General features: G+C 40.2%; 1 protein-coding gene across 1 annotated transcript in view; it reads right to left on the bottom strand.

Moving 5' to 3' along the window:
- Positions 1-397: 397 nt before the first annotated feature.
- SLC35B4 (solute carrier family 35 member B4) overlaps positions 398-23,618 on the bottom strand; it is a 57,866-nt gene continuing 34,645 nt past the window's right edge. Inside the window, exon 10 of the mRNA XM_022580762.3 lies at positions 398-23,054. Within this exon, the coding sequence (XP_022436470.1) occupies positions 22,808-23,054 (247 nt within the window). The 3' untranslated portion in view covers positions 398-22,807. The remainder of the gene's footprint in view (positions 23,055-23,618) is intronic.

Genomic DNA, 23,618 nt, shown 5'->3' with positions numbered 1-23,618 from the left:
GAGACGTGCCATTTTATGGAAGCTTCCACTTGCTTTCCTTGGTGACTTTCCTGAGTGGCTGAACCAGCCCCAACCTGCCTACTTCCTGTGAAAAATAAACCATTAGGTTAAGTTACTGTAGTTTGGGTTTCTATTACATGTAGTTAAGCCTAATTCTGATAAAATTTGTATAAGATGGATGACAGTTAAGTTTTTACTTTCTGACAAAATTACATATGCAAACACATCTGCAGAGACAAATGTTTTCCAGAACTAAAATTTGAGCAATACTATAACATTTATTCTTGTTTGAAAAGGGGATATTAGGCAATCCAGTGGATAATGCATTAAACTCCATTTGTGCCAAAGATACTGAATCACTGAAAATGAAAACTCTTGTAATGATCTTACAAAACTCTTATAATGGTTGAAGGTTTATTATCAAAGTGTAATTCAGGGATGGCATTTATCCAGGTAGATGAGATAACATAATTTAAATGCTTTCTGAGACAGAACTTGGAGAAACTAAAAGAATGATTAACACATACATTAAACATTCTGTAACTTACAGCTACTTAGGCAGATCATTGATAAAGGCTTTGTGATTTAATTACCTATGCTTCCATACTGCACATTTGATAATGTTGATTAACCCAAAAGTCATGTGCTTCAGATACCAGGAATAACAGGAACATTCTGATGTGAGCATTTAAGAAGCAGAACTGTTTCAGAGTCCTGTTTCACTGGTATTTATTTTCTTCCTTATTTTTCAAGATTTCAAAAATCAACTCTGGGTATACAAAATAGCATTTTATGGCAAAAAAACCCAGAGGTGCAAAACTGTGCAAAAACTTTTAAGTTTAATCAGGTACCAGTTGTTTATTTTTGCTTTTATTTTGCCTTTGGAGACTGATCCAAGAAAATACTGCTATGATTTATGTCAAAAGTGTTCTGCCTATGTTCTCTTCTAGGAGATTTATGGCTTCAGATCTTAGATTTAAGTCTTTAAACCATTTTTAGTTTATTTTTGTATATAGTGTGAGGTAATGTTCTAACCTCATTGTTTCACATGTGGCTGTCCAGCTTTCCCAGCACCACTTGATGAAGAAACTGTCTTTACTCCATTGTATAATCTTCTCTCCTTTGTTGCATATTGACCATAGGTGCATGGGTTTATTTCTGGGCTCTCTGTTTTATCCCATTGATCTATTTGACTGTGTTTGTGCCAGTACCATGCTGTTTTGATTACTGTAGCTTTGTAGTATAGTCTGAAATCTGGAAGGGTTATACCTCCAGCTTTGTTCTTTTTGTCTCAGGATTGCTTTGGCAATTTGTGGTCCCATATAAATTTTAGGATTATTCTAGTTCTGTGAAAAATGTTCTGGGTATTTTGATAGGGAGTTTTTAAATCTGTAGATTGCTTTGGATACTATGGCCATTTTAATAATATTAATATTTCCAATCCAAGAGTACAAGATATCTTTCCATTTCTTTGAATCATCTTCAATTTCCTTCATCAATGTTTTATAGTTTTCAGAATATAGGTCTTTCACCTACTTGGTTAAGTTTATTCCTAGGTATTTTTTTAAGGCAATTTTAAACAGGATTGTTTTTTAAATTTCTCTAAATTAGTAGAAATGCACTAATTTCTGTATCTTTGAGTAAGCACCAACAATACCCACCCCCTCCCCATCTGGACCACACCCCAGGCCCCTGGGCCACCTTTACCTCAATAGGTTGGATCTTTTCCCAGGACCTGGCCACCCTAGATCCAGTGCCAGGCTGTGACATGGAATGAATGGGCTGGGGTGTTCACTTCCCTTGGATTTGGGAGCATGGCAAGGTGGTAGCCGCTAGGGCAGACCTCTCTCTGCCCTGTCTGGTGGCAAGCCAGCACCCACACACTCCTGACAAGTGGACTCTAGGCTCCTTCAGCCTTTCCACCTGTCCGAGGGGTTCTCCAAGCAGCCAAGGGGGCTTGTCTCCTCTGCGCAGGACCCCAGGGTTGGGATGCCTAGTCTGTGGCTTGACCTGCTTACTCCCCAGGACGTGTGTCCACCCCTGCAATCTCCCTTTTCCTCTTAGTCTCCTCCCAGGAGTACAGGTCCCCACCTCATGTTTCTTCCCTGTCCTTCCCAATTATGTGAGAATCTTTCATGCAACCCTGGTTGTATGGGAGATCTTCTGCCAGTTTCCAGTTAGTTTTCTGTGAGCATTTTTCCGCACGTAGATGTATTTTTGATGTGTTTGTGGTGGGAGGTGAGCTCTACATCCTCCTACTCTGCCATTCTGATCCCCCTCTACTATCAGTACTGTGTTCTTGCTTGTATCACAGAACAGGTCATAAACTCTTGGGAGGAAAAGTAGGTAATAAGATGAATTCAAAGACGCAGGTTAACATAAGGGTGAGAAAACAGATTCAAGACTGACTGTTGACATTTGACATATAGAGGTCAACACCAAACAGAGAGACATAAGGCAAAGGAAGCTCGGTCAGCTTCTTACTAAGATTCTAGGGCTAGCATAGTGTAGTGATGACGAGAGTGTAGGTTCTGGACTTGGTCTTCATGGGTCCAAATTCAGACTCCAATCCCACACATGAGTATGTGAGGCAGCTTAGCTCCTCTGTGCCTAAGAAACTAGGGTAATTTTCTAACTTCAGTGATTTGTCATGAGAATTACATCAGTTAATGTAAGTGGAGCAAGGTGCCTCACACATGGTAAATATACATTTGCTATTGCTACTATTTCATGCCATTTAATTGTTGGAATGAAACCCATTATTGTAACAGTGTTAAAGATTCTGGGAAATTGATATAGATGTGTGGCCTTCATGAAAGGAGTGTGTTCATGCAGTAAACCTCGCTTGAAGCTATTATAGGAAATGATAAACCTCCAGTAATTATCATCACATGCTCGCTCAGCTTCAGAAGGCATCTGTGTACCATGTAGTCACATGCAATAGTAAAGCCAGACGCTAAGTTCTTGAAGTGCTGATTAAAAAACAATCAAACATGAACATAACTTAATTTTGATGATGGGATGATTTTATTAAGTTAATTTGCAGATAAAGAACATCACTGAAAACCTTTGACTGTTAAATACTTGCATAGCCAGATGTGCTTTTTTTCTTTTAAAGAAAGGTTTTGATACACACTCCATTCATTCATCTGTGTTGATTTCTGATAGCTGAATGCTGAATGTAAGACGAGGACAAAGAAACTGAATCTTTTCTGACATCCACCTGTGTGCTTGAGCCCTTACTAATGAGGGCTATCTAAGGCTGAGGCACTGCTGCAGCATCTGCAGTTATGTCTTGCTGCTGGCACTGGAATCACAGGGTACCCTGTACAACAGTGGTCCCCAGCCTTTTCGGCACCAGTGACCAGTTTCATGGAAGACAATTTTTCCATGGACGGGGTGGTTCAGGTGGTGATGCAAGCAATGGTTCAGGCAGCAATGTGAGCGATGGGGAGCAGCAGATGAAGCTTTGCTTGCCTCCCCACACCACTCAGCTCCTGCTGTGCGCCTGGTTCCTAATAGGGTTCCTAACCCTAACCCAACCTAATAGAGTTCCCCAGGGGTTGGGGACCCCTGCTCTAGAAGACTGCTCCACTGATGAGATCATACATTTTGCTGGGGAGTTAAACCATGATTTAGTCTCCCAAAGGGCTACTTTTTTTTAGGCTTGTGGTTCATAACTTTTTAGAATTACCACCCTCTATGCCTATATTTCAGAGTGAAGGGGCTTCAGAAGCAGCTGAGACCATTCCAAAGATGCAGTTACAGGCTTAGTATTATTGAAGAACATTGAGTCCTGTCTATCTGATAAAGTTGTGCTGATTCTTTTTCTTTTTAATTGTGTGATTTCTTTTTAAAAAATTTTATATTGGAGTATAGCTGATTTACACTGCTGTGTTAGCTTCACATGTACAGCAAAGTGATTCCATTATACATATACATATACCTGTTCATTTTCACGTTCTTTTCCCATTTAGGTTGTTACAGAATATTGAGTTCCCTGTCCTATACAGTAGGTCCTTATTGATTATCTATTTTATATATAGTAGTGTGTATTTGTTAATCCCAAATTCTTAATTTATCCCTCCTCCCCCCTTTCCCCTTTGGTAACCATACATTTGTTTTCTGAGTCTGTTTCTGTTTTGTAAATAAGTTCATTTGTATTTTTTTTTGATTCTGCATATAAGCAATATCACATGATATTTGTCTTTCTCTGACTTACTTCACTTAGTATAATAATCTCCAGGTCTATCCGTGTTGCTGCCAATGGCATTATTTCATTCTTTTTTAATGGCTGAGTAGTATTCCACTGTATATGTACCACATCATCTTTATCCATTCATCTGTCGATGGACATTTAGGCTGCTTCCAATGCTTGGCTACTGTAAACAGTGCTGCAGTGAACACTGGGGGCACGTATCCTTTTGCACCATGATTTTCTCTGGATATATCTCCAGGAGTGGGATTGCTGGATCATATGGTAGCTCTAGTTTTAGTTTTTTAAGGAACCTCCATACTGTTGTCCATAGTGGCTGTACCAACTTACATTCCCAGCAACAGTGGAAGAGGGTTCCCTTTTCTCCATACCTTCTCCAGCATTTATTGTTTCTAGACTTTTTGATGATGGCCATTCTGACTGTGTGGGCTGATACCTCATTGTAGTTTTGATTTGCATTTTTCTAATAATCAGCGATTTGGAGCATCTTTTCATGTGCCTCTTGGCCATCTGTGTGTCTTCTTTGGAGAAATGTCTATTTAGGTCTTCTGCCCATTTTTTGATTGGGTTGTTTTTTTTGATATTGAGCTGCATGAGGTGCTTGTAAATATTGCAGATTAATCCCTTTTGGTCACATCATTTGCAAAAATTTTCCTCCATTCTGTGTGTTGTTTTGTTTTGTTTATGGTTTCCTTTGCTGTGCAAAAAGCTTTTGAGTTTAATTAGGTCCTATTTGTTTATTTTTATTTACATTATTTTAGGAGACAGACTGAAAAATATACTGCTGTGATTTATGTCAAACAGTGTTCTGCCTGTGTTCCTCTAAGAGTTTTATAGTATCCAGTCTTAAATTTAGGCCTTTAATCCATTTTGAATTTATTTTTGTATATGGTGTTTGAGAATGTTCTAATTTCATTCTTTTACATGTAGCTTTCCAGTTTTCCCAGCACATTTTCTCCATTGTATATTCTTGCCTCCTTTGTCACAAATTAATTGCCTTGGATAGAACAGTCATTTTGACAATATTGATTCTTCCAATCCAAGAACATGGTATATCTTACCATGTTTGTGCCGTTTTCGATTTCTTTCATCAGCATCTTATAGTTTTCAGAGTACAGGTTTTTGTCTCCTTAGGTAGGTTTATTCCTAGGTATTTTGTTTTGATGCGCTAGTAAATGGGTTTGTTTCTTTAATTTCTCTTTCTGGTCTTTCATTGTTAGTGTATAGAAATGGAACAGATTTCTGTGTATTAATTTTGTATCCTGCAACTTTACCGAGCGCTAGTAGTTTTCTGGTAGCATTTTTAGGATTTTTCAAGTATAGTATCATGTCATCTGCAAACAGTGACAGTTTTACTTCTTTTTCCAATTTGGATTCCTTTTATTTCTTTTTCGTCTCTGATTGCCATGGCTATGACTTCCAAAACTATGTTGAATAAAAGTGGTGACAGACAGACAGTGGACATCCTTGTCTTGTTCCTGATCTTAGAGGAAATGCTTTCAGCTTTTCACCATTGAGTATGATGTTAGCTGTAGGTCTGTCATATATAGCCTTTATTATGTTGAGGTATGTTCCCTCTATGCCCACTTTCTGGAGTGTTTGTCATAAATGGGTGTTGAAATTTGTCAGAAGCTTTTTCTGCATCTACTGAGATGATCATATGGTTTTTATTCTTCAATTTGTTGATGTGGTGTATCACAGACTGATTTGTGGATACTGAAAAATCCTTGCATCCCTGGGATAAATCCCACTTGATGATGGTGTATGATTCTTTTAATGTATTGTTGGATTCGGACTGCTAGTATTTTGTTGAGGATTTTTGTATCTATGTTCATTAGTGATTTGTGACTGTAATTTTTTTGTGTGGTATCTTTGTCTGGTCTTGGTATCAGGGTGATGGTGGCCTCAAAGAATGAGTTTGGGAGTATTCCTTCCTCTGTAATTTTTTGGAATAGTTGCAGAAGGATAGGTGTTAAATAGAATTCACCTGTGAAGCAGTCTGGCCCTGGACTTTTGTTAGGAGTTTTTTAGTCACAGTTTCAATTTCAGTACTTGTGACTAGTCTATTCATATTTTCTGTTTCTTCCTGGTTGTCTTAAGAGATTGTACCTTTCTAAAAATTTGTCCACTTCTTCTAGATTGCCCATTTTATTGGCATAGAGTTGCTTGTAGTAGTCTCTTATGATCCTTTGTACTTCTGTGATGTCCGTTGTAACTTCTCCTTTTTCACTTCTAATTTTATTTATTTAAGCCCTTTTTTTCTTGATGAGCCTTGGCTAAACGTTTATCAATTTTGTTTATCTTTTCAAAGAACTAGGTTTTAGTTTCATTGATCTTTTCTATTGTTTTCTTTGTCTACTTCATTTATTTCTGTTCTGATCTTTATGATTTCTTTCCTTCTACTAACTTTGGGTTTTGTCTGTTCTTTTCTCTAGTTGCTTTAGGTGTAAGGTGAGGAGGGTTTTTTAATGAGATTTTGTTGTTGCTGTTTCCAGAGGTAAGATTGTATTGCTATAAACTTCCCTCTTAGAACTGCTTTTTCTGCATCCCATAGGTTTTGGATCATCGTGCTTTCATTTTCATTTGTATCTAGGTATTTTTTGATTTCTTCAGTGATCCACTGGTTGTTTAGTAGCATATTGTTTAGCCTCCATGTGTTTACGTTTTTTGCAGTTTTTCTTTTTTTCTTGCCATTGATTTCTAATCTCATAGAGTTGTGGCTGGGAAAGATGCTTGATATGATTTCAATTTTCTTAAATTTGTTGAGGCTGGCTTTGTGGCCCAGCATGTGATCAATCCTGGAGAATGTTCCATGTGCACTTGAAGAGAACGTATATTCTACTGCTTTTCAATAGAATGCTTTATAAATATCAATTAAGTGCATCTGGTCATTTAAGGCCTGTGTTTCCTTATTTATTTTCTGTCTGGATAATCTGTTCATTGGTATAAGTGGGGTGTTAAAGTCCACCACTGTTATTGTGTTACTTTCAGTTTCCCCTTTTGTGGCTCCTATGTTGGGTGCATAAATATTTACAATTGTTGTATCTTCTTGGAGTGATCTCTTGATTGTTATGTAGTGTCCTTCTTTGTCTCTTGTAATAGTCTTTATTTTAAAGTCTATTTTGTGTGATATGAGAATTGCTACTCTGGCTTTCTTTTGATTTCCATTTGCATGGAATATCTTTTTCCATCCCCTCACTTTCAGTCCGTATGTGTCCCTAGATCTGAAGTGGGTCTCTTGTAGACAGCATATATACAGATCTTGATTTTGTATCCATTCAGCCAGTCTATGTCTTTTGGTGGGAACAATTAATCCATTTATGTTTAAGGTAACTATCACTATGTATGTTCTTATTGCCATTTTGTTAATTGTTTTGGATTTTTTGTTTGTTTGTTTGTTTTGTGGTACGCGGGCCTCTCACTGTTGTGGCCGCTCCCATTGCGGAGCACAGGCTCCGGACGCGCAGGCTCATCGGCCATGGCTCACGGGCCCAGCGGCTCCACAGCATGTGGGATCTTCCCGGACCGGGGCACAAACCTGTGTCCCCTGCATCGGCAGGTGGACTCGACCACTGCACCACCAGGGAAGCCCTGGATTTGTTTTTGTAGGTCTTTTTTCTCCCCTTCATCTTTTGTTCTCTTGTGATTTGATAACTAACTTTATTGTTGTGTCCAGATTCCTTTGTGTGTATGTGTGTGTGTAACTTTATTGTTGTGTCCAGATTCCTTTGTGTGTATGTGTGTGTGTATCTATTGTAGATTTTCTGTTTGTGGTTACCATGAGGTTTTGACATAGCAGTCTATGTATATACAAGGCTGTTTTAACTTGCTGGTCTTTTAATTTCAAATGAATTTCCAATATCCTGCATTTATACTCTCCCTTTGCACAAATGCTGGTTTTGATATCATATTATTTGTGTGTAGATGATTTCCTACCTTTACTGTATGTTTGCCTTTACCAGTAAGGTTTTCCATTCGTAATTTTCTTTTTTCTGTTTGTGGCCTTTTCTTTTCTGCTTAGAGAAGTTCCTTTAGCATTTGTTGCAAAGCTGGTCTGATGATGCTGAATTCTCTTAGCTTTTGCTTGTCTGTAAAGTTTTGATTTCTCTGTCAAATCTGAATGAGAGCCTTGCCAGGTAGAGTATTCCTGGTTGTAGGTTCTTCCCTTTCATCACTTTAAATATATTGTGCCACTCCCTTCTGGCCTGCAGAGTTTCTGCTGAAAAGTCAGCTGATAACCTTATGGGATTTCCTTTGTATGTTATATGTTGCTTTTCCCTTGTTGCTTTTCATATTTTTTCTTTGTCTTTAATTTTTGTCAATTTGATTACTAGGTGTCTTGGTGTGTTCCTCCTTGTGTTTCTCTGTGCTTCCTGGATTTGGGTGAGCATTTCCTTTCCCATGTTAGGGAAGTTTTCAGCTATTATCTCTTCAAGTACTATCTCAGGTCCTTTCTCTCCCCCTTTCTGGGACCCCCTACAATACAAGTGTTGGTGCATTTAATGTAGTCCCAGAGGTCTCTTACACTGTCCTCATTTCTTTTCATTCTTTACTCTCTCTCTTCCACAGCAGTGATGTCCACCATTCTGTCTTGCAGCTCACCTATCCATTCTTATGCCTCAATTATTCTGCTATTGATTCCTTCTAGTGTATTTTTCGTTTCAGATATATTGTTCATCTCTGTTTGCTCTTTGTTAAGCATTTCTTGTATCTTCTCAGTGTGTACCTCCATTCTTTTTCTGAGATTTGGATTATCTTTACTATCATTACTCTGAATTCTTTTTTGGGTAGATTGCCTATCAATCAGTCATCTCCACTTCACTTAGTTGTTGTTCTGGGGTTTTATCTGTTCCTTTGTCTGGGAAATATTCCTCTGCCATCTCATTTTGTGTAACTCTATGATTGCAGTTTCCATTCTGCAGGCTACAGGGTTGTACTTCTTTTTGCTTCTTCTGTTTGCCCCCTGCTGGATAAGGCTGGTCTAAGAGGCTTGTGCAGGCTTCCTGGTGGGTGGATTCCTGCCCTCTGGTGGGCAGGGCTGTGTCAAGGGGTGTTTAGCGAGCAGCTGTGGGCTCAGGATGACTTTAGGCAGCCTATCTGCTGATGGGTGGGGCTGTGTTCCCACCCTGTTGGTTGTTTGGTGTTCCAGCATTGGAGCCTACAGGCTCTTGGCTGGGGCCAAGTATTGGTGACAAAATGGTGGTTTCTAGGAGGGCTCACGCCAGTGAACACTTCCCAAAACTACCGCCACCAGTGTCCTGGTCCCTGCAGTGAGCCATAGCCACCCGCTGCCTCCACAGGAGACCCTCGAATACCAGCAGTTAGGTTGAGTCCAGGATCTTCTGAGGTCACTGCTTTTTCCCCTGGGTCCTGGTGTGCATGAGACCCTGTGTGCACCATCCAAGAGTGGAGCTTCTGTTTCCCCTAGTCCTGTGGAATTCGTGTGATCAAATCCCACTGGCCTTCAAAGCCAGATGCTCTGGTGGCTCCTTCTCCTGATACCAGACCCTCAGGCTGGGGAGCTCAACGTGGGGCTCAGAACTTTCACTCCTGTGGCCGAACCTCTGCGGTAATATTTATTTTCCAGTTTGTGGGTAGCCCACCTGGCAGGTATGAGATTTGCTTTTATTGCTAATACATCCCTCCTACTATCTCGATGTGGCTTCTCCTTTGTCTTTGGATGTACAGTATAATTTTGGGTAGGTTCCAGTGTTTTTCTGTTGATTGATAGTTGTTCAGCAGTTAGTTGTGGTTTTGGTTTTCTCATGAGAGGAGTTCTACTCTGCCATCTTGTCTCCCCCATCTGTGCTGGTTCTTAAAGAGATGAATTTTAATTATGCTATATTTAGTGCAAAATCTGTTTTATTCTTTTAGTGTTCTGTACCTAGGGTCCACTAACTAACATAATTAAATATAGACTGGGGAACAGGCTCAAGATGGCAGAGTAGAAAGACCCTGAGCTCACCTCTCATGGGTACACCAAAATTAAAACAATTTACAGAACAACTATCAATGAAAAAGACTGGAACCTGAAAAGATCTAGAACTAAAGAGATTAAGGAGGAACAACCAGATGGGTAGGAGGGGTGGAGTCGTGGTATAGTTAAGATCTGCACCCCTGGGTAGGCAGTCCACAAATGGGAGAATAATTACAATTGCAGAGGTGCTCCCGAAGGAGGAAGGGATGTGAGCCCCACAGAGGGCTCCACACCCTGTGGGGTCCTGCACTGGGAAGATGGGTCCCCAGAACGTTTGGTTTTGAAGGCCAGTGGTGCTTACTTTCAGGAAACCCAATGGGCTGTGGGAAATATAGACTCCATTTTTAAAGGGCACACACAAAATCTCACATGCTCCAGGACCTGGGGCAGACCTACCTGCTGATCTTGGAGAGGGAGGAGGCAACTGGAGACACCCTGGGGACAAAGACACTGGTGGCAGCCATTTTGGGGAGCTCTTACTACCATGTGGACACTGGTCCTGGCAAGCACCATTTTGGAATCCTCCCTCTAGTTTATTAGCCTCAGGATCCAGCCTCACCCCCACCCACCAACCTGTAGGCACCAGTACTGGGACACCTCAGGCCAAGCAACTAACTGGGAAGGGACACAGCCCTGCCCACCAGAGGACCCAGTTCCACACACAAGTGCACAGGCCCTAGACTTAGAACTGCCTGAGCTCTGGCCTCACCCACTAGCAAGCCTGCTTTACCCTCAGGACCAGTCTCATCTACCAGCAGAAGGCAGACAAAAGCTCTGGGACCTGCTAGGCCCTGGCCCCACCTACCAGTAGGCCAACACAACCAAAAACTCTACAGCCAGACTCTGGGACCTAGGCTGCAACTAGCTCCAGGACCTGACTTCACCCACCAGTGGATGGGCATCAGTCCCAAGATCTCCTGGACCCTCAATCCACCCACCAATGTGCCAGCATTAGCCCTAGGGCTCTCAGGGGTTTCCCAGCAAGCTGCATCATGATCTGGCCCTAACAACCAGTGGCCAGCAGCCTCCACATGGGGCAGGGCCTGGCAACCAACTGGAGCAGGGGCAAGCCATGCCTATCAGACTTCTCACAGTAGCCATCCCACCACAACAGAAGGACCCACGCAGCCCTCATAGAGGCATCGCTAGAACACATAGCTCTGGTGACCAGAGAGGCATGCACTGCTTGGACTCATAGGAAGTCTCCTACAAAGGGCCACTTCTCCAAAGTCAGAAAATGTAACCAACCTGCCATACATTGAAATAAAAACAGCAAGTTGGGCAAAATGAGGTGACAGAGGAACATGTTCCAAACAAAGGAATAAGATAAAAATCCCAGAAGAACTAAGTGAGGTAGAGTACCTGAGAAAGAGTTCAAGGTAAGAATCATAAAGGTAACCAAAGAACTTGAGAGTACCGAGTGAAAAGTTATAAGTTTTGAACAAAGAGTTCGTTAGAAAATATACAGAACTAGATGAAGCATACAATAACTGAAATGAAAAATTACACTAGAAGGAATCAACAGAACACTAAATGATACAGAGGAATGGATCAGTGAGCTGGAAGACAGAGTAGTGGAAATAACTGAAGCTGAGCAGCAGAAAGAATAAAAAGAAATGAGGATAAGAGACCTCTGGGAAAACATCAGCATACTGACATTTGCATTACAGAGGTCTCAGAAGGAGGAGAGAGCAAGAATAGGCAGAGAACATATTTTAAGCAATAATAGCTGAAAATATTCCTGACTTAGGAAACAGATGTCCAAGTCCAGGAAGCACAGTGAGTCCCAAACAGGATCAACTCAAAGACGACCTCACCAAAACACACTCTAATTAAAATGGCAAAAATTAAAGATAAAGAGAGACGACCTCACCAAGACACACTCTAATTAAAATGGCAAAAATTAAAGATAAAGACTATTAAGAGTGGCAAGGGAAAATCAACAAGTTATGTACAAGGGAACTCCCATAAGGATATCAGCTGACTTTTCAGCAGAAACTCTGCAGGCCAGAAGGGAGTGGCACAATATATTTAAAGTGATGAAAGGGAAGAACCTACAGCCAGAAATACTCTACCTGGCAAGGCTCTCATTCAGATATGATGGAGAGATCAAAAGTTTTATGGATAAGCAAAAACTAAAAGAGTTCAGCCCCACCAGACCAGCTTTACAAGAAATGTTACAGGGACTTCTCTAAGCAAAAAAGAAAAGGCAGCATGAAAATCATGAAAGGGAAAAGCTCATTGGTAAAGGCAAATATACAGTAAAGGTAGGAAATCATCCACATACAAGGCTAGTAGGAAGGGTAAAAGACAAAAGTAGGAAAACATATCCACAGTAAGCAGTTAAAGGATACACAAAACAAACAGATGTAAAATATTATGCCCAAAGCAGTAATTATGAGGGGAGGAGAGTAAAAAGGCAGGGTTATTAAAATGCATTTAAAATTAAGAAATCAACTTAATCGTATTTATTTATGTGTATACGCATATATATGTGTATATACACATTATGCGTATACACAAATATATATATATATCTACATTCATACAGCTAATGGTAACCACAAACCAAAAATCTGTAGTACGTGCACAAACAAACAGGAATCCAAATAACACTAAAGACAGTCATCATCACAAGGGAAGAGAACAAAAGAAGAAAGGAACAGAAAAGAATTACAAAAGTGCATACATATCAATAATTACCTTAAATGTAAATGGACTAAATGCTCCAATCACACAACACAGAGTCACTGAATGGACACAAAAAGAAGACCTGTATATATGCTGCCTAAAAGAGACTCACTTTAGATATAAAGACACACATTAGACTGAAAGTAAGGGGATGAAAAATGTTATTACATGCAAATGGAAATCAAAAGAAAACTGGGGTAGCAATACTTAATCTGAGACAAAACAGACTTTAAAACAAAGATGGTTAAAAGAGACAAAAAGGACGTTACACAATGATCAAGGTATCAATCCAAGAAGATATATAACAATTGTAATTATATATGCACCCAACATTGGAACAACTAAATACATAAACCAAATATTAACAGACATAAAGGGAGAAATTTACAGTAACACAGTAATGGTAGTAACACACCCCTCTTACATCAATGGACAGGTCATCCAGACAGAAAATCAATATGGAAATACTGGCCTTAAATGACACATTAGACCACATGGACTTAACAGCTATATATAGAACATTCCATCTAAAAGCAGCAGAACACACATTCTTTTCAAGTGCACATTGAACATTCTCCAGGAAAAATCACATGCTAGGCCACAAAGCCAGCCTCAGTAAATTTAAGAAAACTAAAGTCATAATCAGGCATCTTTTCCAACCACAATGCTATGATACTAGAAATCAAATACAAGAAAAAACACTGCAAAAAACACAAATACATGGAGGCTAAACAATATGCTACTAAATAATCAATGCATCACTGAAGAAATCAAAGAAGAAATGAAAATGAAAACACAAAGATCCAAAATCTATGAGACACATCAAAAGCAGTCCTAAGAGGGAAGTTTATATCAATACAAGCTTACCTCAGGAAACAAGAAAAATCTCAAATAAACAACCTAACTTTATACCTAAAGGAACTAGAAAAATAAACAAAACACAAAGTTAGTAGAAGGAAAGAAATCATAAAGATCAGAGCAGAAATAAATAGAGACTGAAAAAACAATAGAAAAGAACAATGAAAGTATGAGCTGGTTCTTTGAAAAGATAAAAGTAACAAACCTCTAACTATACTCATCAACTCAATAAAATCAGAAATGAAAAAAAGTTATAACCAAAACTACAAAATACAAAGGATAAGAGATTAGTGTGAACTATATGCCAATAAAATGGACAAGCTATAAGAAACATACAAATACCTAGCAACATACACTCTCCCAAGACTAAACCACAAAGAACTAGAAATATGGACAGTATCAGTAATTAAATGAATGAATAATCAAAAAAAAAAAAAAACTCCCCCAAAACGAAAGTCCAGGACCAGATGGCTTCATAGGTGAATTCTACCAAGCATTTAGAAAAGAGTTAACACCTATCCTTCTGAAACTATTCCGAAAAACTGCAGAGGAAGGAACTCTTCCAAACTCATTCTACTAGGCTAGCATCACCCTGATACCAAAACTAGGCAAAGATATCAGAAAAAAAAGAAAACAGGCCAGTATCACTGATGAACACAGGTGCAAAAATCCTCAACAAAATACTAGCAAACCACATCCAACAATACATGAAAAGAATCATACACCATGATCAAGTGGGATTTAACCCAGGGATGCAAGAATGGTTCAATATCAAAATCAATGTGATACCACATTAACAAAAATTGAAGAATAAAAGCCATATGAAGAATAAAAAGCATATGATCATCTCAACAGATGCAAAAAAAGCTTCTGACAAAATTCAATATCCATTTATGATAAAAATTCTCCAGAAAGCGGGTATAGAGGGAACATACCTCAACAATAATAAAGGACATATGTGATAAGCCCACAGCTAACATCATACTCTATGGTGAAAAGCTGAAATTATTCCTCTAAGGTCAGGAATGAGATAAGGATGCCCACTCTCACAACTTTTAGTCAACGTATTGGAAGTCCTAGCTATGGCAATCAGACAAGAAAAAGAAAGAAAAGGAATTCAAACTGGAAAGGAAAAAGGAAAACCATCACTGTTTGCAGATGACATGATACTATACATAGGATATCCTAAAGAGAGCACCAAAAAACTACTAGAGCTCATTAATGATTTCGGTAAAGTTGCAGGATACGTAATTAATATACAGAAATCTGTTGCATTTCTTTACACTAAAACCATTAGAAAGCAAAATTAACAAAACCATCTCATTTATAATCGCATCAAAAAGAATAGAACACCTAGGAATAAACCCACCTAAGGAGGTAAAAGACTTGTACTCAGAAAACTATAAGACTCTGATGAAAGTGAAGACAACACAAACAGATGGAAAGATGTACCATGTTCATGTATTGAAAGAATTGATATTGTTAAAATAGCCATACTACCCAAGGCACTCTACAGATTCAACGCATTCCCTATCAAAGTACCTATGGCATTTTTTTTTTACAGAACTAGAACGAATAAATTTAAAATTTGTTCAGAAACACAAAAGACCCCCAAATAGCCAGAACAATCTTGAGAAAGAAGTATGGAAATGAAGGTATCATGCTCCCTGACTTCGGACTATACTACAAAGCTACAGTAATCAAAACAGTATAGTACTGGCACAAAAACAGACACATAGATCGATGGAACATAATAGCCCAGAAATAAACCCACACACTTCTGGACAATCTAGGACAAAGGAGGCAAGAATGCATAATGGAGAAAAGACAGTCTTTTCAGTGTGGAGAAAAGACAGTCTTTTCAATAAGTGGTGCTGTGAAAACTTGACAGCTACGTGTAAAAGAATGAAATTAGAACATTCTCTAACACCATATATAAAAATAAATTCAAAATGGATTAAAGACCTAAATGTAAGACTGGAAACCAAAAAGAAAACACAGGTAGAACACTCTTCGGCATCAATCGTAGCAATATTTTTTTGTATCTGTGTCCTAAGGCAAAGGAAACAAAAGCAAAAATTAAACTTAAAAGCTTTTGCACAGCAAAGGAAACCGTCAACAAAACAAAAAGACAATCTACTGAATGGGAGAAGATATTTGCAAATGATAAGACTGATAAGGGGTTAATATCCAAAATATATAAACAGCTCATACAACTCAATATCAAAAAACAACCCAATTAAAAAGCAGGCAGAAGATCTGATGGACATTTTTCCAAAGAAAACATACAATGGCCAACAGGCACATGAAAAGATGGTCAACATCACTAATCATCAGATTAGTAATGCAAATCAAAACCCAATGAGAGGACTTCCCTGGTGGCGCAGTGGTTAAGAATCCGCCTGCCAATGCAGGGGACATGGGTTCGAGCCCTGGTCCGGGAAGATCCCACATGCTGCGGAGCAACTAAGCCTGTGTGCCACAACTATTAAGCCTGCGCCCCAGAGCCTGTGAGCCACAACTACTGAGTCCGTGCGCCACAATTACTGAAGCCTACGCGCCTAGAGCCCATGCTCCGCAACAAGAGAAGCCACCACAATGAGAAGCCTGCACACACCGCAATGAAGAGTAGCCCCCGCTCGCCGCAACTAGAGAAAGCCTGCACGCAGCAATGAAGACCCAATGCAGCCAAAAATAAATCAGTTAAAAAAAAACAACCCAATGAGATATTATTTCACATTTGTCAGAATGGCCATCATCAAAAAGACCATACAAAACAAATGTTGGAGAGGATGTGGAGAAAAGGGAACCCTCATGCGCTGTTGGTGGGAATGTAAATTAGTGCAGCCACTGTGGAAAACAGCATGGAGGTTCCTCAAAAAAGCTCCAGAACTACCTTATGATCCAGCAATTTCACTCCTGGGTATATATCCAAAGAAAATGAAAACATTAATATACATGCACCCCAATGTTCATAGCAGCATTATCTACAGTAGCCAAGACATGGAAGCAACCTAAGTGTCCATCAACTGATCAGTGGATAAAGATGTGTATATACACAATGGGACAGTACTCAGCCAAACAAAAGAATGAAAGTTTGCCATTTGCAACAACATGGATGGACCTGGAGGGTATTACACTTAGTGAAATAACACGGAGAAAGACAAATACTGTTTGTTATCTCTTGTATATGGAATCTAAAAAGAAAACTAGTGAATATAATAAAAAAAGTAACAGACTCACAGATATATAGATATATAAACTAGCTGTTATCAGTGGAGAGAGGGAAGGGGGAGGGGCAAGATAGGGGTAGGGGATTAAGAGATACAGACGTCTATGTATAAAATAAATAAGCTACAAGTATATATTATATATACAGCACAGGGAATACAGCCAGTATTTTGTAATAACCATAAACGGAGTATAATCTAAAACTTTTGAGTCACTATGTGGTACACCCGAAACTAATATATTATTGTAAATTGAGTATACTGAAAAAAAAAAAAAAAAAAACAGATTGGGTGTGGTAAACTGCTCTGAAAGTTGCTTTTGCATTAAGATTCATTTAGAAACTAACACACCATTGTAAAGCAACTGTACTCCAATAAAGATGTTTAAAAAAAAAAAGATTCATTTAAAGGCAACAGATGGAAGATAAAGAGAGCTGGCCATTGCAACATTACAAAAATAACATTTCTATTAAGGCAAAGAGGTTTTGAGAGATTTGCTACAGAAACTTACTGCCATGAACCTCTAAAATCTCCCAAGGTAAGCCGATCCTCTTTAAATTTCTTAAATAGAAACTGACCTGTAGCCTGAGAAGTGGTTTGTGATTGATCCAGCTGCCAGGCATTAGAAGACACGTTGCTTACCATCGTTTGTAGTAAAATGTCCCACCACTATACAAGGCAAAAATTGTAGAGCTTTTGAAACTGCACACAAGCACTTGAAAGGTAATGGTGACTGGAAACACCTGCAAGAAATTTATCACTTTTATTAAAAAGCAATGATTGTACAATTCCAGATAAAAAACCAGGTGTCTGATGAGTTGTTTCTGAAGGCAGAAAATAGCTCTTTATAAGAAATCATAGTAAAAAGACTCATTCAATTTGTTTGGCAAAACATTTTATTCACAAAATGTCCCTTTCCTCCTTAACTCTCAGCTCAAATAACTCGTAAGGCTGGAAGCCGACATCTGATATTTACACAGCTCAGAATCTGAATACTCACTAATGTCTTAGCTGTTCTACATATTCTGCTGCTGTCTAGTCCCCTCCTCCCCCGATCTCTGTTCTTAAATCACAATATGAATGAAGAGCTCGGAGGCTGGATAAATCAAATCCCCATCATCCCTCCCCAGCCCCACAACACATAATCTGTTAAGAAATCCTACTTAAAAATCATCCCCTTTTTCTTTGGAGGATGATGCCATTCTCTGGAATGAAAGCAACTCACACAGAAATGATTTGTGATTGCAAGTGATACACAAAGACATTTTTATCACGTTGGGGAATAACTACTGCTTCTCTCGGTTCACAGGAGTCTTCTTTACATCTTAAAAACTATAAATAATCCAATGTGCCAAAGAATTATTACAACTTTTCCCTTTAAAAATATGGGTCTTATTTCTTCTAAATGTAGACGAAGCTTTTCCCCTCACCTCTCTCTGGTACCCTCACAGCTTGCCTTACTTGATTGAAAATTGAGGACATTTTGCAGGATCTTAGTGATTTAAGTAGGTAAAGCTCAGAGGAATGTCTCAGTATGATACTGAGGAGACAAAAAGACAATGAGCTCTAGGCATCAGCTGACGCAAACCAACTGTACCAGCTTTGGAGATGTAAGGGTCACCCCAGGCAGCCTACTCCAAAAACTTGTAAGCATCTTTAATGGTCCCCTGAGGGCAGCTCCTGGCACTGAGCGTCAAATAGATGGAAAGTGCTAAATTTGTAATGCTCTGCCCTCCTCCCACCAGGCAACCGGAGGACAAAAAGCCGAATACCCACAACTCCTGGTGTGTATCCTTCCTTCCCTCTCTGGCTTAGAATCTTAGGAATGTTTCGTCTTATTCGTTTTCTTGCTAATCAACTGATGAAGAGTGGGAATGGGTATCAGGAACCATTAGAAGGTTTCTCCGAAACTTGAGGGAATAAGAGATCTTGGTAAGGGTTTATTTATTCATGGGACAAAAGTCAGAGCCTGGTCCCTCCCTTCTCTGCAAGGTCCACTGTGAGGAAGCTGCTAGAAAGAGAGAGCACACTACAGAGTCTCCCACCCCAGCCTGGTACACACTGAACATATTCCAATGCTTATGACTAGTTATTTTACTGACACTGTTTATACTCGTTTTCAAAGGTCACGCATCTGTAATAAAAATGGATTTTATCTATATTGACAGTTCTTTCAACCCAAGACTGAACTGCCACAGGTAAATTCCATGCACATTTTTCAGAATAAAGCTATTGAGACCAAAATGCTCATAATTCTATTTACTCCTAGCCAAAGAGAAACAAACTACAACAAATTGTAGGATCTTGATTTCAGATCTCTACGTTGGGGTGCCTCTCAATGTGCATCTGTGGAGATGCTCAGGTCTTTGCTACATTGTCTCATATGCCAGCTGTCCACCAATGAGCATGTCCACCAGCCCAGAGCTAATTTACTGGTTTACAATTACTCCTGACCTAATGCTTTCCACCTCCTCTCACCACAGGCATTCGGCACTGAGAGTGAAGTCAGCTGGAGGCAGGGTAAAAATGAGCAAAATACAGATACTACTGCTTTCCAAATATAGACACGAACGTGGTAAGGAGTCTCAGCCCCACTTTGAGCTACAACAGAACATATAAATATTTTCACATTACATTATTACATTAAATCCCATTCATATTCATCTACACATACATTCACATACTCTGCCAGATATTCGCATCCTTATGGACACACTCCCCTAGTATCAATGCATAACAAGATACATGCTACACGGATACGTATACCCTGTAAAAATCCACAAACACCCAGAGGCCCCAAAGAATAGAGGCATAAACAGATACAAGATTAGTAGAAAACTACGTGAGTGACCAGAGGTTGCTGAAGAAACTGCAAGTGGGGGATCAGAAGTGAAAAAAAACATGCAGAAGGGAGGAAACGTGCTCAGGAAATGACCGCGAGATATTAGAATCCTTCAGAATGATCAGGTGACCTTCCCAGAAGAATGGAAGGGGTTTGGTAGGGGTGGCACAGATCAGCTCAGCTTTCGTGGTTTTTCTTCACTCGACACGATGACCTAATTAAAGTACCGTATTCATTTTGGATAACTGGGCACGAAGAAGGAAAAAACGATGTGGATTGTGTCTAAATACTTTAGAACTAGATAGAAACTTGTCAAATGCATTAACGGTTTTAGTTGGATGAAAAAGAAAAGAAAGGATCAAAAATAAATTCCTAATAAAAAATGAAAACATTTATAATATGACAGTAGAACTGTGGTAAAGGTTCTGTACACATTAAATAATTCAAGTGTCCTCCATATTCTCCTGGTACCTCACGACTCTGGTCAAGCTGTGAAGTGAGTACACAGGTGTACACACACACACACACACACACACACACAATTTTCTGGCTAGTCATTTGCTATTTGATCTTTGTTCTAAGGGTAGAGTCTTGGATGCCTTAAACACCAATCTCTCGTGTAAACAAACTAAACCCTCTATCTCTGGGGCACAAAATTACATGGTCTTGACCCACAGAAAGATGAAAGGCATTTAATAGACATTTCTCCTCCAATTAGGGATGAGTCTGACCCTCTATAAAATGGTTTATTTGCTCTTTTAACAGGGATTGAAATCAGTTTCAACTTGGATTGAAAAATAAGTTAACCAAGGGGAATAAATTGTTTAAAGAAGTATTAACTAGTGTCTGTTAGATTTATTTCCTCATAACCAAATACTAGAGAAAAAAAACCAATTCCCAGGGCATTTCAGACATTCTGTTCTTACATGCGCTTATTTCACTGTATGAGTGCCTTACTCTGTCCATACATATCCTCCTGTTAATAAGACCAGCAGAGGTGTTCAGACTGAGGAACACACACACTCTAAAGCCAGAATCTAAAACCTCGTGGACCCAGTTAAATGCTGTGTACATCAACACTGTTTCAGTAACTAAAAATTGTAATATTTTCCATCAACATAAAAAAAGTGATACTACGTCATGTAAGGCTCTATCCTGTTAGGAGTTATCCTGTCAAGACTCCAGATATGCAGCAATCAAATAGCCCCTGGGGACAGGTTCTTCTATTAAACAATAAGAAAAGTAGCTTTTGTTGTTCTTGTTTTTAAGAGGATATTTACCACATGGTATTTATAGCACCATCAGTCTGAGGAACTCTACAGTACCTTTTGAGTCCATGAACAAGTTCACACCTAATTCCGCATCTTTTAGTATAGACCTTCACTGGCACTGAACAGCTGTCAATGTCCTGAACCACAAATTGATCTGAAAACCCTGTGACTTAGGTGGAGAAACAGCATCCACATTTTATGTAACAAAAAACCCGAGCAGCCTAAGGGACTTCCCCAAAGCAACCCGGTGGTTCTAGGATAGTTATCGCAGACCCATCAGAGAATAGCTCCAGATAGTAGAATAAACACACCACACCCTGGGTGAGCTCAAGAGCCAAACCTCCATATAAGAACACAACCTGAACCCAGCGCAGAAGGAGAGGCCTCTGTCTGTGTGCAAAAAGATGGGCTGGTAAGTCTGACGGCCTCCAGAGCACGTACCTGCGTGAGACAATGAAGGTCCGAGCTGAGTGAAGGACAAGGGAATAAAAACACTGACTTTCATGCTCTCCTCTTCTCCCAAGTGATCACAACCCACACGAGAGCACACACACACCTACATGTGGCATCCTGACACTTCTTCTTTCTCAAAGTTATCCCATGGGAGGAAAACCAGACCTTTGAAATGATTAGCAAAAGGGGGGCATGTTTCTATTAATACATATGATAAAACACACACACTCCCATACCCATCAAGAACATTAAGAAGACATCCCCCCCCGCAAAAAATTTCCATTTTAGTTGTGATTTGGCCTGACTGATACACCACACCCACACCCACTGAATATACTGGTTCACTCATTAGCCTGGCTGGTCATAACTATCAGAGTTGCCAGGCGGAGCTCCCCCACGTGGAGCCCACCCTCAGTGCCTGTCTGTGCTCTCTGGGTGCCCCTGCCCCCGGAGCCAGCTTCTCCTGGGCCATCCTGGCGTCACCATCTTAGCTCGAGGCTAATGAACCAGAAAACTGAGAGAAGACAGAAAAAGTCTCTCTTTCCCAATTCATACACAACCTTCCTTCCTTATTAACACTGTGCCATACAGAGATGCTGCAGGTTTGTTCTAAGTACAGAAAGCAAAAGGTGTGAAAGCATATGACTTTTGCATAGAAACAAAAAAAGGAAAAATGTGGGAAAGGATTCCCACCAGTCCTGCCCCGGGGTCACCAGGGTGCAGAGGGACACCTGCTTCTTTCCCAACACACAGGAGAAAGCCCAGCCCCAGCATCCCGGTGCGTCGGTTCACCCGGCCACTCAGTTGTTCCTGGTTGGGGGTGGGGGGGGGGGTTCCTGGAGCGTCTGCCTGAAGAGTGCTGCTGTGGGTGGCAGGTTAATGGAACAAGGGGAAAGGCCACAGGAGGATAAAGACTGTTACAGCAGAGAATCATCAGGACAGGGATAATCTTGTCCAAGACAGTGGATGTAAAACTAGTAGCTCTGGGGACTCAGGTTTCAATAAGAAGGTACAGTGCTGAAATTCTGGTAGAAACAACAAATGGAAAGGCTGTTCAATAGTGGAGAACTGTTCTTTTTTTTCCTATTTCAGGGTTGGGGGCTTCTATTCAGGGTCCACAAATGTTGGTCTGTATAGGCATGAGAAATCTGAGAAGTGCGTCCCTCTGAGGATTCTCTGGCACATGGGGGGTGATTCAGCATTAACCAAGGTGAAATGGTGGCCAGCCCCTGGCTCACTAGCCTCGGGTCTCTCTACTCCAGGAAGGCCTCAGCTCTTCTTGGCCTCCTTCTGAGGCTGGCCTTTGGTGGCTCCCAGGGTGTTCCACACCTCTGTGTACATTAGGGTCCCAATGAAGACAAACAAGGTGCCCAGCCAATGCCACCAAGTGAAAGGGTTCTGGAAGTACAAGATGGAAAAGATGAGGCTCACAAACTTGCGTAGAGTCACGACGAGGGTGACGGTGAGGGAGGCGCATTCTGTGGTCAGGATGAAGACGCCCCGGATGCACACGTACCTGGAGGGGCAGGGTTAAGGTGGTTTTCTGTAGACAACCCAGAGATCAGTGGGAGAACCTTCTGTTCTAGGACCCAAAAAACATGGGGGTTGGCTACAGCTGCCCTGAGGCTCTTCCTTGCTAGAATATCCTGTAGAATTCCTGGCTTGCCATTCCATTTGTGGATCCTAACTTGAAACTGCCTGAAAGCCTCCTATTATTCTTATCCTGGATTCTTGCCAGAGTTTACAGAGAAGTCGCCTCCCCAGTAATGACAGAAGGTAACGCTCTCGGTAAAGGTGATCACACCTCCTCCCAAAAAGAACTCTGTAGGGCAAACGAATGAGGTGACTTCAGAGGAATGAGGTCCATCTCAATCTCTTGCATTGTTTCAAAGACTCAATGATTTTTATAATGGACTTACCGGTGGTTCCAAAGAGCCATTTTAAAAATCAGGTTTTACTTAATTTGAAATTTCTTGCAGGATTCTGTGGCAGCTTGTGAAACATCCTAGGACACTGGAAAACTCCATGTAGAAATCACAGCACATTTCTGTCATACACTAACCCTTAATTACCCATTGAT

The sequence above is a fragment of the Delphinapterus leucas genome, chromosome 9, assembly GCF_059928025.1.
Source record: "Delphinapterus leucas isolate spDelLeu-1000000601 "Yukka" chromosome 9, BTC_Dleu_Yukka2, whole genome shotgun sequence".
In the NCBI taxonomy this organism is placed as follows: Eukaryota; Metazoa; Chordata; class Mammalia; order Artiodactyla; family Monodontidae; genus Delphinapterus; species Delphinapterus leucas.
The sequence above is the reverse complement of the archived record's forward strand: the minus strand, read 5'-3'. Positions and strand labels throughout refer to the sequence as shown.